We start from the raw sequence: 12,846 nt of genomic DNA, 5'->3' as shown, positions 1-12,846 counted from the left end.
TCAGTGAAAACACCTATTTCTCTCCACTGATTACAAAGATAAGAGCCATCTAACTTAAGATGTTAAAGTATTCTAAGCTGGCATCTGGGAATAACTCCTATCTCCCATGCATCTGGGGGCTGAATAGACCTGGAGTTGGAGATGTGGCACCCTAAGTCCCTCAGTAAACCCAGCAAAGCCACAAGGGCAAGGCCCCTGCAGCCTGAGGCAGTGTTTCAAAAGGTGTCTTTAGTCCATCAACTGTGATCCAATGTTTTGTTTGTAGCTTAATAATTAAATTAAGAAGTACACTGTGAAGTCAAAGTGAAAACACCCTTTGGTCTGGCATGGGATCCATTCACAGGTGCTTTTCTGCCACTAGTTTTTCCCTGAATTAATCAAAAGTTCAAGAAAACCCACATCAAGACACATAGATAGGGAAAACAAGTTAGCTGGGTCCTTTCCTTGCCTTTCTCCTGTGGGCTCCTGCAGGAACTCACCTCCCTCCTACAGCTTAGGTCTGCACAGACTTCAGCTCAGCACTTACCTTTCCTGGGTGGGAAATGTTAAGGAACTTAGCTGTACCTGTTGTTAGATGTAATGACATGATTCATCTGGAGACTTCTACAGTGCAGACACATCCCACTCAACCACTCATCCAGGGTTTATTCTCTCTAGTCTAGCCAATGCGGCCAATGGAAGCAAGGCCATGATTCACCTCAGCCTAAGCAGATGTCTAAAATGGGGCAGATGAATCGTGCCCTAGAAACGCCTGTTTCTCTCTTCTGACTGATTACAGAAGCAGCTTGGGGTGTGTAGATCAGCAGGAGACGTAAGGTAGATGAGATGAGCACAACTTCTAGTCAGCGTGAGCTACCTGCCTTCTTCTCATTGAGAAGAGACAAGCACTTTTGAAGGGCAGTCCATTGTTCCCTCATATTCCCTCCCTGGAATAGCAAGAATTGTCCTTTAGTGTTAGGTGAGATAAAACTGCAACCAAGGTGGAAAAAGGCCCCTAAGTTTTGGAAATCAGCTGAAAAATTTTTGCTTTCGCAGCCACCTTTTACCTTGTCCATCTAAAGATCATTTACATAACAGTGTTAGAGCAAAAGAGAGGGGAGACATATTCCCTGAGTGCCTGTTGATAATTCAAACACAGCAGGCTGTTCCCAAATGAAAACCACATAGCAAAAAAAAAATAATAATGAATGTAAACAGAAATACACACTGCCCAGGCAGGTTTCTGTTTGTCATTAATTCTGAGCAGAAAAGTCAATCAAGAGATTTAATTAGAAGAATAGGAAATTATACTCTAAAAATCCCTTCAGTTTTAGTAATGAAGGTTATTATTAGAAGCACCAGTAAAAACACTTTAAAAATTTATCTAATTAGCTACATATCTGCTGATCTCTCTGCATAGCTGACTTGTTTGTCTCTAAGGCTTCAACCAACATAATGGTTCGTGGACACTCCTTTCAGAAGACTTCCATTTGGCTCAGCACAGCATCTGCACTCCAATTGTTGTGGTTTTTTATTCTACTCTGCTCATTTTAACTGGAGCAATTCACAGACTGATGGCCAAAGCAGGTTTTGAATATCCTTGCGACAGCACAGCAAAGCTGGGTTTTATGAAAATACAAACCTGGCTTTGAAAATTGCCAGATTAATACTGGTGTGAGAGCAAAGCGAAAATCTGCTAAACTAATATCCAGAGGGACGCTGGCAGACTTTTAATACTTTATTTTTTAAGCACTTCAAACTGATATAGCCTTGGAAAGCACATGCCTGAGCTAAGCAGGTGTGGAAATACTTCACTAAGGAGCAGAAAATCTTCTCCAGAATGCACTTTCAGGGAGGTTACCAATGGAGCCATGGCTCCAAACTTGCATGCACCCTTGCACTAATGTTTCTAGTAACATGAGCCCAGTGTTTCCTTCAGGAGGACAGCATTAGACCATCATGTCAGGTTTTTAGAAGCTCTCAAGGTCTATTCTGCTCAAGTCTTCATGATCAGTTTCAGATGTTACGTGGTAAGGTACAAACACAAAGGGCACACTGATTAGTTGGGTGATGGTCATCATTTTTTGGTGCTTTTCCAAAGTCTTGGAGCATAGTGTCTTCCACTGTTGGTATTATTACCTTGTGTAGGTATGGAAGTGCTTTTGACTCTCTGATCCCTGGGATTCCTCAGCTGCCAAGGATAAAAACTGCCAGCACTAGTGGAAGTATATTTGGATTTCAAAGAAAGAAATGTGGCTTCACCTCTGTTTGAAAATGAAACTAACTGTATGAGGTGAGCATCTTTGGAAAGAGGCACAATGATGAGAGAATGAAGGAAAGGGAAAAAGGATATTAAAGGTAGTGTTGCTTGCTTGTTGGTCCTCTAGGAAACTTCAGGAGAAAGATAATGATGTTATTTTGGAGAGAGATGACAGTGGTAAGGGTGCTTTCTGGTGAGCGGAACACTCAGAGGAACTGAAAATGTTGATTTTCTGTCCCCATTCCTGGAAACCAAATACATATCTGAATGCCAGACTGACTGCATCTCTTTTCCATGTGTTTTTCCCAGGTCCTTGGCAATTGGTCACCAGTACTCCTCCCTGGGGACTCAGCCCATCCTCTGTGGGAGCATCCCAGGACTGGTCCCCAAGCAGCTACGCTTCTGTCGGAACTATGTGGAGATCATGCCCAGCGTAGCAGAAGGGGTGAAGATTGGGATCCAAGAGTGCCAACACCAATTTCGAGGGAGGAGATGGAACTGCACAACTGTCAATGACAGCTTAGCCATCTTTGGACCTGTGTTAGACAAAGGTGAGCCCTGCGCTATGTGTTTGGTGAAAGCAAGATCCATGGTGCAGTAGCACCAAAGGTTTTGATGAAGTCACTGTAAACTTGTTTCTGTGTGATAAAATTCCATGTAGAATGGGCCGGTGGAGACAGGACTGAATTTCAAAAAATGGAGACAAATGACAGAGGCAAGGAAATAACTGTGGGCCCAGGACTCTATCCAAGCTTCTCCAACCCGATGCAGAGGCACTTGGTAGAGACAGGATGAAATTTAAACCTTCTCACAGGGGTGAAAAGTAAATCTGTGGCTCCCCAGTGTAAGGTGATGAGCTGAAGGGCAGTGTCTGAATGCAGTCATGGTTGGGGATGGTTCCTAGGGGTTGGTTATTAAACATCGTCATTGTTGATGCCATAGTGGGATACACTGAAGTTCAAGGGCCTGAGGAACTCACGCTCAGTTAATGGTATTGCTTTCAGAGGGTTATGAATATGGCAAATTAAAACAAATTCTGACCCAGGGCATTCAAGACCTTGGGACAAAACATCTCTAATAGCTCCAATTTATACCAACATTTTGTCCCAAGTTGTTGAATGCAGTGATGTTGGAGTACTTGGCTGACACTCGTTACTACGTGCTCTTTTCTCCTACAAGTGAGTAGGGACCTATTTTAGCTCATAAGAATTGCTTTATCTTTCTTTGACCTAGTAGTATGACTTCAAAGACCAGCCTGGGCCTACATCTCATAATATACAAGAGAGCACTACTGAGAACAGAGCTGTGATCTGTATTGTGGCAGGGCTCCCACCAGCCTGAACAGGCATAGTGCACACAGCCAACAGAGCACATGGTTTCAGCTGATGGGTGGATATCATTGCCTTATTAGAGCTGGGACACAATGCTAACACCAGTGTCACCATTCAGGTTTATCAGAGAGAGATAAGCCCCAAACAATCGCACCCGTAAGAGCTGCAGTGTGGTGCACTTAAGCCTGTATCAAGGTGTCATATCACAACGTTTGGCACAGAATTAAAGCAGCCATTCCAGGTACATCACTCCTGGGTGACTACAACATTTGAATAGGTCAGCAGAGCAAAATATTTTCCCATAGGCACAAGCCCAGGGTGACTTTCTCAAAAGCATACACTGAGTGCAGGGAGTAAGTGAGTAACCTAAAACCTTTACCTTGTCTGGATGTCATAGAATCACAGAATGACTTGGGTTGGAAGCTATCTGGAAGACCATCAAGCTCCCATCCCCTGCCATGGGCTGGTTGCCCCCCAACAGTTCAGGCTGCTCAGCACCCATCCAACCTGATCTTGAGCACCTCCAGGGATGGGGCATCCACAGCTCTCTGGGCAGCAGTGCCAGGACCTCACCACCTTCTGAGTAAATAATTTCTTTCTAACATCTGACCTAAAATCTCTCCTCTTTTAGCTCAAAGCCATTTCCCCTGTCACTATCAGACCACATAAAAAGTTGCTCCTTCTCCTTATAAGCTCCCTTCGACGCTGGAAGGTCACAAAGAGGTCTCCCTGGAGCTTTCTCTTCTTCAAGATGAACAAGCCCAACTCAAGGACATGTGGAGCATCTTGGTGAGAGGCCTGATGTTCTCCTGTAGGAATGCTAGTGGGAGAGAAGTGATCTTCACCTTCTCTCTGACCAAAGGGGCCTCGATCCCACAAGCCTTATCTCACAGCTGTGTCAGCACGAAGGGTCTGCCCCTGCTCGAGTCTGCAGGCTTTCACTAACCAGGCGCAGCGAGGGAAAGAAGGCAGGGACGACGATTTCATAACTGAAGAATGTTGTTCCTTGAGGGAGAATCAAACCACCCTTCAGTTTTGCTTCACCTACAGCAGGAGGGGGGAGAAAAAACAGCTCAGTCACATTCTTGTGCGGCAGATCCCCCAGGGTAGGAACATATTTGAGCTCCTACCCAGAAAGAGAGAAGGAGAAACAGAGAGAAAGAAAGAAAGAAAGCAAAACTCTGTTTTGTGGCTGGAATTTTAAGTCACACGAGATCCAACTTCAGCTCCTCATCTCTGTCAATAGGGGCCCCACATCCCCTCACATACACCAACATAGTCACTAAAGCAACACACAAGTATCTGGACTTCTCTGATTCACAAGGGATTGATTTTAATGCCTTCAGGAAACACTTCCTAGGCCCAAATCTCTCTGAGGCTGGCTCGCTGTCTGAGCTGCCCTTGCTGCTTTGCTATCTCATTGCTAATTCAGGGCTAGGCTTGAGCTGTGATTCAGCAGTGCCAAACTGCCACCAGATCACTCCCCTTAAGAGCCATATTCTGATCTAAAACCAAACTCTTTTTCCCCATGAGCCTGTTTGTGGGAAGAAATCCCATCTGTTTTAGCTCCAACTATAAGCATATAAATATATATATAGTATATATAGTATATATATATACGTATACATATATACATATTTAGCATACCCATTAAACCACAATGGAATTCATGAGCACATCTACAAGGGAACAGTGATGTTCAGAGAATCCAGGCCAGCATCTGTTTGGAGGCAACACCTGACAGGTATGGCCCCATGGCTTTCCAGCTCAACCCACATCAGGAGCAGAAGCCCCACAGCCCATCCAGCTATTCACTCCCTTGGTTTTGCCCACCCTTGGCTGTGGAATAGATGTTCCTTATTCAAAGGGAATAGTGCTGTCTTCTTCACTGTGCTGTGGTGCCTGAGTGGGGAAAGAGTCAGGTATTAGCAGGAGCTAACACTGATGTGGGGCTATTGGAAGAATTTTTCTACTTCTTTTTGGTCTTGGATGCATAGAAACAGCTCTGCAGCTTCGGGGAGAGAATTTCAGATAGGTGCCACTGTTGGGTCTTCTAAATTGCAAGGAAATGGTTTTTTGAGGTGTCCTGCACAGTTGGGAACATAGAGAACATGATGCCCTTATAGGAAAAGAAGAAAGCCTGATCTTTCTAAACCTACCCATCCGTTGTGTTAAGCTGCTCCAGTTTCTAACCTCCCCAGTGTTCAAATCTCAGCTACTGTGGAGAGAACAATAACCTTCACTTGAGCTTTTCTAACAGAGCGGGTTCTAGAGGAAAAAATCTGTTCTCATTTGTTTCTTTGGAATTCAGAATGTTGGTCTTTTTTCATCTGTATGGTGTGAAGCAGTGAAGTAGACTATGGGTATAGCCATGCAGTGTTGAGGCACCATACTAGCCACAGCTTGTGCCCAGCTACTTACCTGAGAGGTTTGGCTGTTTTTAAGGCAGTTTCCATATCTTTCAGTTTCCAAAGGATCAAGGAAAGATACTTAAACTGTCTTGAAAAATATGCAGGATAAAAGTTTCTAGGATGTCGTAGAGGGACATGCCTTCACCAACAACAGAAAGCAAACCATGCAACCCAGCAGGGGTTTCCATCTCAGATGTAAGTGACTATTGGGAGTGGTGTCACTTGACTGGTTTTTAACATTTAGGGACTGAAGACACTGTTTATGGTTAAGTTGCAGTGCATTTTCCCCGCTCTAAGCACAGCGCAAGCTCCCTTTGAATCTCCTCTGGGCAGAAATATGAACCAATCTCAAGAGGAGGAACACAATAAAAGCTTATCATGGCCTTGTTTCTGTAAAGGACCTCAGCACGCAATTAAGTCAAAATAAAAGTTTTCTCCGTCTCCTCCCCCTTTCAATAAAAGTAAATTACCTCGAACTATTCAAGCCCCTTGGTTGGTTTAAATTTAAAAAGGGAGCCCTTGTCTATCTATTTCTTTCACTCACTCCCACCTCCTTTTTCCAAGTGCTAAAGACTGGCTGGGGCTCTAAACCTGCCAGCTGGGCTGAGAAATGGTTAATAGTTATTGTGGAGGAGCAGCTTTTAATGAACTATTGAAGAATGATACATTGATGGAGTAATGGGAGTTTAAGTCGCTCTGTAATGAAACAGGTTCTCAGCGCCGACCCATTGTGGTGTAAATATGGCACGTCTCTCCCACTGTTTGGTCAGGGCTAAATAGTAAAGGCCAGAGGGGGGTCAGCTTATGGGGTCTCCGCTTTAGTTAATCAATCTGATTGGATTAGGGTCACTGCGATCCCTAATAATGTCAAAGGTTACGCCAAACTGGATTAAATGCTTTGTTGGGGAGGGCTCAGATTCTTTCAGCTTTCACCGATGGGGCTTGTTGATTAGAGTTTAACACTCGTGCAACCTTTGGAAGCCACTCCGTCCCCTTTTTGTACATCAGGGCGTTCACCAGAGTGCAAGGGAGCTTGGACGAGCCGGGGCGGGTGGCTTTGTCAAGCATCTGCGCCCGTCGGATGTGTCCTCTGAGGACATATATCAAATTCCCTGCTGGACAAATGAGAGCCTGATGGGTGACGCAGAGGCTCAGGGGCATAAATTCATTCGGAAATCATTATTGTCCGTCGCCCCCGCTGGAATGAAAATAACCACAGAAGACACAAAAATGATGGAGTGACCAACTGTTGATGGCAAGGAGATGCTCTTTTTGGTAGAGCTCCAGTCTGTGCAGTTGCCAGGTGTGGAGTATAGCATATTTGAGACCATATGATTGTTTCAGCTGGGTAGATGTCTTGCTTTCCAGCCCAAATCAAGGTGGGATGGCATGTCATCCAAGACGACCACGAATTCCTACAGAATTACTGAAACTTTCACTCATGACATCCCCACAGAGAACTCTGCCCTATAGACAGCAGAGCAGCCTTCAGAAATTGATTCCAGATTGTTTCCTTGAGGGCCATCTGGCAAAGGGAAGGGGCAGCAGTAACAGCATGTTACTGATACAGGTATGAAATCAGTGGATCACAGATGCCCCTGCCCTCCCTCCATTACTTTCTTTCCTGCAATAGTCTTGACACTGAAGGCATGTCAGGACTGCCAGCTCATCCAGACTTCTTGCATGCTGAAGCATTTCACTCAACACTTCTGGAATGAACCCAGAATCTGAATTTGTCTAGGACATCTCTTCCCAAAAGACACCTTATCTCAACGTACCACCAAGAGATACATAGCACTCCTTTTAGTAATCTCAATGCAGCACTGCTCTGGCACTGACAATCACCCACTTATATTTGTCTCTCCTAGATTCAGGAAAACCCTTATAGAGCAAAGCATTGTCTTTGCTACTTACTCCAAACACATTGCTTGTGTGAACTGCTAACATTGCTCCCTACCACGGGAAATTCAAAAGCTGAAACTGAGGCCTGCAGAAGAGTGTGGGTCAGCAAAATTTTGGGTGTACCATGCCAGACAGAGAGACAGGTCACGGGAGTTTCATCTGATGCTGGGGTCCTCCTCCGGGGCGTGATTCATCTGATGTCTTGTAGACATCTGGGATGAAACTATTCACACCCTGACATTTCTGCATCTCTGCATCAACCCAGGATGGGAAACCAGGAAGACTGGCTCTTTGGTGGGAAGACTCCTGCTCCCAGGGACCACATGAGGGACAGAACTAGCTTGGAGATGTGGGATTCAGGTCACAGCTGGTATTGTTTGGGATGCAGGGCACTGTTTGAAGCCAGACTTAATTTGGATTCCTGATCTTCTGGAAATAAGCCCCTGTGTTGATGTGTCCACTCTTTTTTCCCTGCTACCTGTGTATGACACAGCTCACCTTATGCCTAACAAAGTCCACCTGAGCTTTTCTCCAAGCTCAGCAGGAATAGAACAAGACTTCTAAATTCAGTTATAATACCTGGGAGACACAAGTCTCCTTATTTTTTCTTCTTGTGTCGTAACCATACTGCTCCACGAGCTCTCAGATAGTTCTGATCTCATCTCCCAAAGTTAGATGTCAAAGTCTGAGCTAGTCACCCCAGGCTCCCTTTGTAGTCAGTGGAGAGCAATCGCTATCTCTGGAGAGCAATTCATCTGACCTATCTGAGACACCTATCTCAGGATAACATGAATCATACCAAGATGTTTATTCCTCTCCATTGACTATAGAGGGAGCCTAGGGCTACAGGCTCAGCCTTCCACGTGTACTTCTTAAAGGCCCACTGTGGGGGCAGAGAGTTCCCACCCCCATCTCTCTCCTGTTGGAAAGTGGTCCTGACACCCAGCCTCTGTTGGAGAGGCCATTGTAGTTAACATTAGGACACAGCGCTGGAAAGAATCTCCTGAACCACTGAATGCAGGCTATCCCTTGCTATTTCAGGCATAATCCCATCTCATAATGCTTTGCATGATTTAAAATTAAGATATTTAGCAGACCTCATCATATTTTCCTGATGGCATTCTGGCATCTCTATTGTCTCTGTGCCAAATGCTTCCCCCCCCCCCACACACCTTTCCCTGCTCTGGATCAGGCTTCTTCACTGCTGCAATAAAGTAAGGCATGAGCAGAAAGCCACAAGATACTGATCCATCCAGGAGGTTAGTTACATGTAGGAGGTACTCTCTGCTCTCTCATGAAACTCTTCCCAAGAGGATCTGATTTCCAACCACACCCTGTCTACCTCTCCGCTAATGGCAATTTGGGCAGCTGCCCTGGTATCAACAACGGAGATCTACAAACTCTACCCTGTAACTATGGGGAAGGAAACTGGAAGGATCAGGATTGAAAATGTGACTATGCAAGCTCCTCACAGCCATCAAGATGCATAAGTAGTGCAGGCCAGAGATTTGCCAGTGCTGCTGAGAACAGACTGGCAGCTCCTGGCTCAGGACGGGAGCATCAGTTGTGTTTAGTGGCAGTGTAAGCTGAGCGTGGAGCTGGGGATTACTCTAGGAGATGAGGCAGCAGTAAGTTTATTATAGCCAGCATATTATATGCATATTATATAAGCCATTGTATTGTCTGCATTACATAAGTCAGTATATCACAGCACTGCCTGAGTCCACGTTACAGCTCACAGGGGCAGAGCAGCTCATATCTATGGCCGCAGCATTTCTGAGCTGATTCTTACCTATCTATCTCAGCTCCATGGAAGAAATGCAGTTTGAGGGGCTCTATATGAGCTGCAGTTACCACCCTGCTTTGTAGCCCACACCAATACTGGGAGATTCCTTGGAGCCTTGGCAAGAATAACCTTGCAAACAAATGCAGAGGGCACGTGCCACTGTGTGAGTCTTTCAGCCCTTGGGAGCAGGGTACTGATGGGCAGCCCTCTGCTGCATACACCCTCTGGTATTGGCTGCCCAGGGACGTGGTGGAGGCACTGTCCCTGGAGGTGTTCAGGAAATGTGGCACAGAGGGATGTGGTTAATGGGCACGGTGGGGGTGGCTTGGGTTTGGACAAGATGATCTTAGCGGTCTTGTCCAGTCTTAATGATTCTATGACTCCATCCTATGATAGGATAGCACCCAGAGGGTTATGGTTGGTGTCACATCTGGTCGCATTTGCCTCTCCAGTCCCAAGGTGAATGATGGAGCCAGTCAGAGGCTGCCCATGCCCCGTGTCGGGTGGGCTCAGGCGTAGTCTGCGTTTCTTCGTTGTGCCCTTGTTCACCTTTCCACCTGGAATAAAGACCTGGCTCTTGCTTCTCCGCAGAACCCTCTGCAGAGGAGGCAGCCTGTGCAAAGAGCTGCTTTCTGCAGCCAACCCCTTGGCAGGAGCTTAAACCCGGGAGAGCAGCGATGGTGAAAAGGAAACGGCAGCAGCGCCAGGAGCGGATCCTGTTTGCTCGCTGCGCTTCCTCCTACCTCCCACTTCACCAGGCTTCAGCTGTCAGCCCCGACATGGAGAATTTTCTGGCGACTAAAACACGAGGCTGGAGGATCAGGGAGGGGAACGGGAACAAGACAGCCCGTGGCTGCAAAACCGGTGCCGTCTCTCCCTGCGGCAGGAGGCACTGGAAACGTCTGCCTCCGGCAGCACGCACAATGCGATGGGCTGGCAGTTATAGATTTATTTCCTTCACCACCATCACCCCCCCCCCCCCATCTCCTCTCTCTCTCCCCACCCCCCCTCGGGCCCCTTTCCCCTTTCCCTGCTGGAAACATCGCATTCCCCAAGTGGGCTCAGGCTGGTTGCAACAAGGAGCTCCCTCTGCCGCATCCCAGAGTGCCAAGTCCAAGCGTGGGAGCTAGTCCTAGACAAAAGGCAACAGCAGAGGGAGCTGATTAGCATCCCTTTGTCCTGGGAGAATCCCGGCCCCAAATGGGCCCTCGGCGCTCAACGGGCGGCACAAACACGCACACGCATGGACGAAAGCCAGGGAGGGAAAAGGGGACAGCAAGGCCACCGCGGTGGGTGCTGGGGGAAGGGGACGTGGTGTCTTCAACCCTCAGCACGGCTGTGACCCACGGTGCCACGGGACCGGTCCTGGGCTGGGGTCCGTGGGGGTATGACCATATGTACCAAACGTCCCAAACAAGCAAAGTCTTCTGACAAAGCGAGATCCGAGCTTGTGAATGTGGCTTTTTTTCTTTTTCTTTCTTTCTTTTCCTTTTTTTTTTCTTTCTTTTTCTTTTTTTTTTTTTTTCTTTCTTTTTCTTTTAACCCTGAGGGATGTGTTGTGAGCTGGCAGTGCTGAATAGAGGCAGGGATTTTAAGGGCTGTGGGATCATCTGGTTGGATTCATAGAGAATTTCCTCCAGTGTCTCCCCAGACTGATATGGCCGGGCACCAAAAGATAAAATGGAGCCTATAAATCTGCCCTGCACGCTCCTTTCTGCATGGCCGGGGTATGGATGCGATGCAGAGGTCATCCTCATGGCCTGTCTCCCTTCTTGGCATTTCCCATGGGGCTATAAAGCAGAGCACAGCCCAGGCATTTCTCAGCAGGTCCCTGCCAAGGTCTGCTTCAGGAGAAAGTGTGTTTCTTAATGGATTAACTCCTATGCTTCTCTGCTCCCTCAGCCTCATCTTTCTGGGAGCACATTCATCAAAGGAAGGACTCTCATTATCTGAGAAGATCCATAGGATTAACAAAGAAGCAAGAGTCAGGAATCAGGGAGACAGAAAGGTTAAAAGGGATTGTTATGGCTCTTTCTGCTGTACCTGTAAGTGATGTGCTTGAGTGATTAGGGCCCTATTGATTTTGAGCAGTGATGACAAAGCAAGAAGGAGAGCAAAAGCAGACTTCTAAAGGTCCCAAACACCTAGGGGACACCAAGTCACAGAATTAGACAGCTTTGTGGGAAGCAGCACCCTGCTGAAGTACAGGAATCATAGGCTTAGTTAGAAAGCAACGGAATCATTTAGGATCATTTAGTTTGAAGATGCTTTAGTGTGCATGGTGGTGATGGGTTGGTGGTTGGACTAGATGATCTTAATGTCTTAATGATTCTATGATCTAGTTCCAGCCTCCCTGCCATGAGCTGGTTGCCACCCACCAGATCAGGCTGCCCAGGGTTCCATCCAACCTGGCCTTAAATGCCTCCAGCTATGGGGCAAAGTAAGCAGGGACTTGCAGGGTAGTCAGGGGCACTGCACAGGAGAGGCATTTTTTGAACCAACAGCATAACATAGATGAAGGCAAGGTATCTGAGCGTGACGTAAAGTGGCCCCCAAGGCATTAAGCAGGGAAGCATATGGTGCTCCATCTTCTACTCACCTCCAGCACACTCCCACGGATCACTGAGATGCTTCTAAGAGTTCAGCCCACAGCACAACATTCTAAAAAAAACCATAAAAAAAAGGATTAGGCATATGTCTCAATATGGGTGTGTTTCAGGGAAAGGTTTGAAGGAAGTGGTCATGGTCTTGTCTTGATTGAGGTTGGGAGCAGGGAGTCTTTTTTAGGAAGTAGGAGTCAGCGTGGTTAAATTCAAGGAGGCTTTGGAGCTTTGGCTGCAGGTGACTGTAGAACCTGAAGGCAAAGCACAGACAGAAAGACAGAGTCCACCAGAAAGTGGTGGACTTTTTCTATCCACAAGGCTTGAGGTGGAACTTGGAAATGAATACAGGTCACATGTGGAGGAATGGAGATCATCCTTTCCTTACATTTCATCTTATCTCATACCTCCTATAGAAGGAAAATCAGTTTACAGCATTCATGCTGCCTTTTCCAGACCCAACCTGGGCCAGGGATGAGGAACAAGGCAGAAAAGATAAATTCTAGTTCTGTTTCAGGCTCTGCTTTTGGCTTTCATAGAGACAGTGGAGCAGGTCCTTGTTCCGCTCCATATCCAT

The 12,846-nt window shown here is 46.6% G+C and overlaps 1 protein-coding gene across 1 annotated transcript in view; it reads left to right on the top strand.

Moving 5' to 3' along the window:
* Nucleotides 1–12,846, top strand: part of WNT3A (Wnt family member 3A) — an 81,718-nt gene that overhangs the window by 43,072 nt on the left and 25,800 nt on the right. Inside the window, exon 2 of the mRNA XM_065744969.1 lies at nt 2,549–2,790. Within this exon, the coding sequence (XP_065601041.1) occupies nt 2,549–2,790 (242 nt within the window). The remainder of the gene's footprint in view (nt 1–2,548; nt 2,791–12,846) is intronic.

This window comes from Cyrtonyx montezumae, unplaced genomic scaffold (genome assembly GCF_038088225.1).
Source record: "Cyrtonyx montezumae isolate F1298 unplaced genomic scaffold, pur_monq_1.0 scaffold_32, whole genome shotgun sequence".
NCBI lineage: Eukaryota > Metazoa > Chordata > Aves > Galliformes > Odontophoridae > Cyrtonyx > Cyrtonyx montezumae.
The sequence above is the reverse complement of the archived record's forward strand: the minus strand, read 5'-3'. Positions and strand labels throughout refer to the sequence as shown.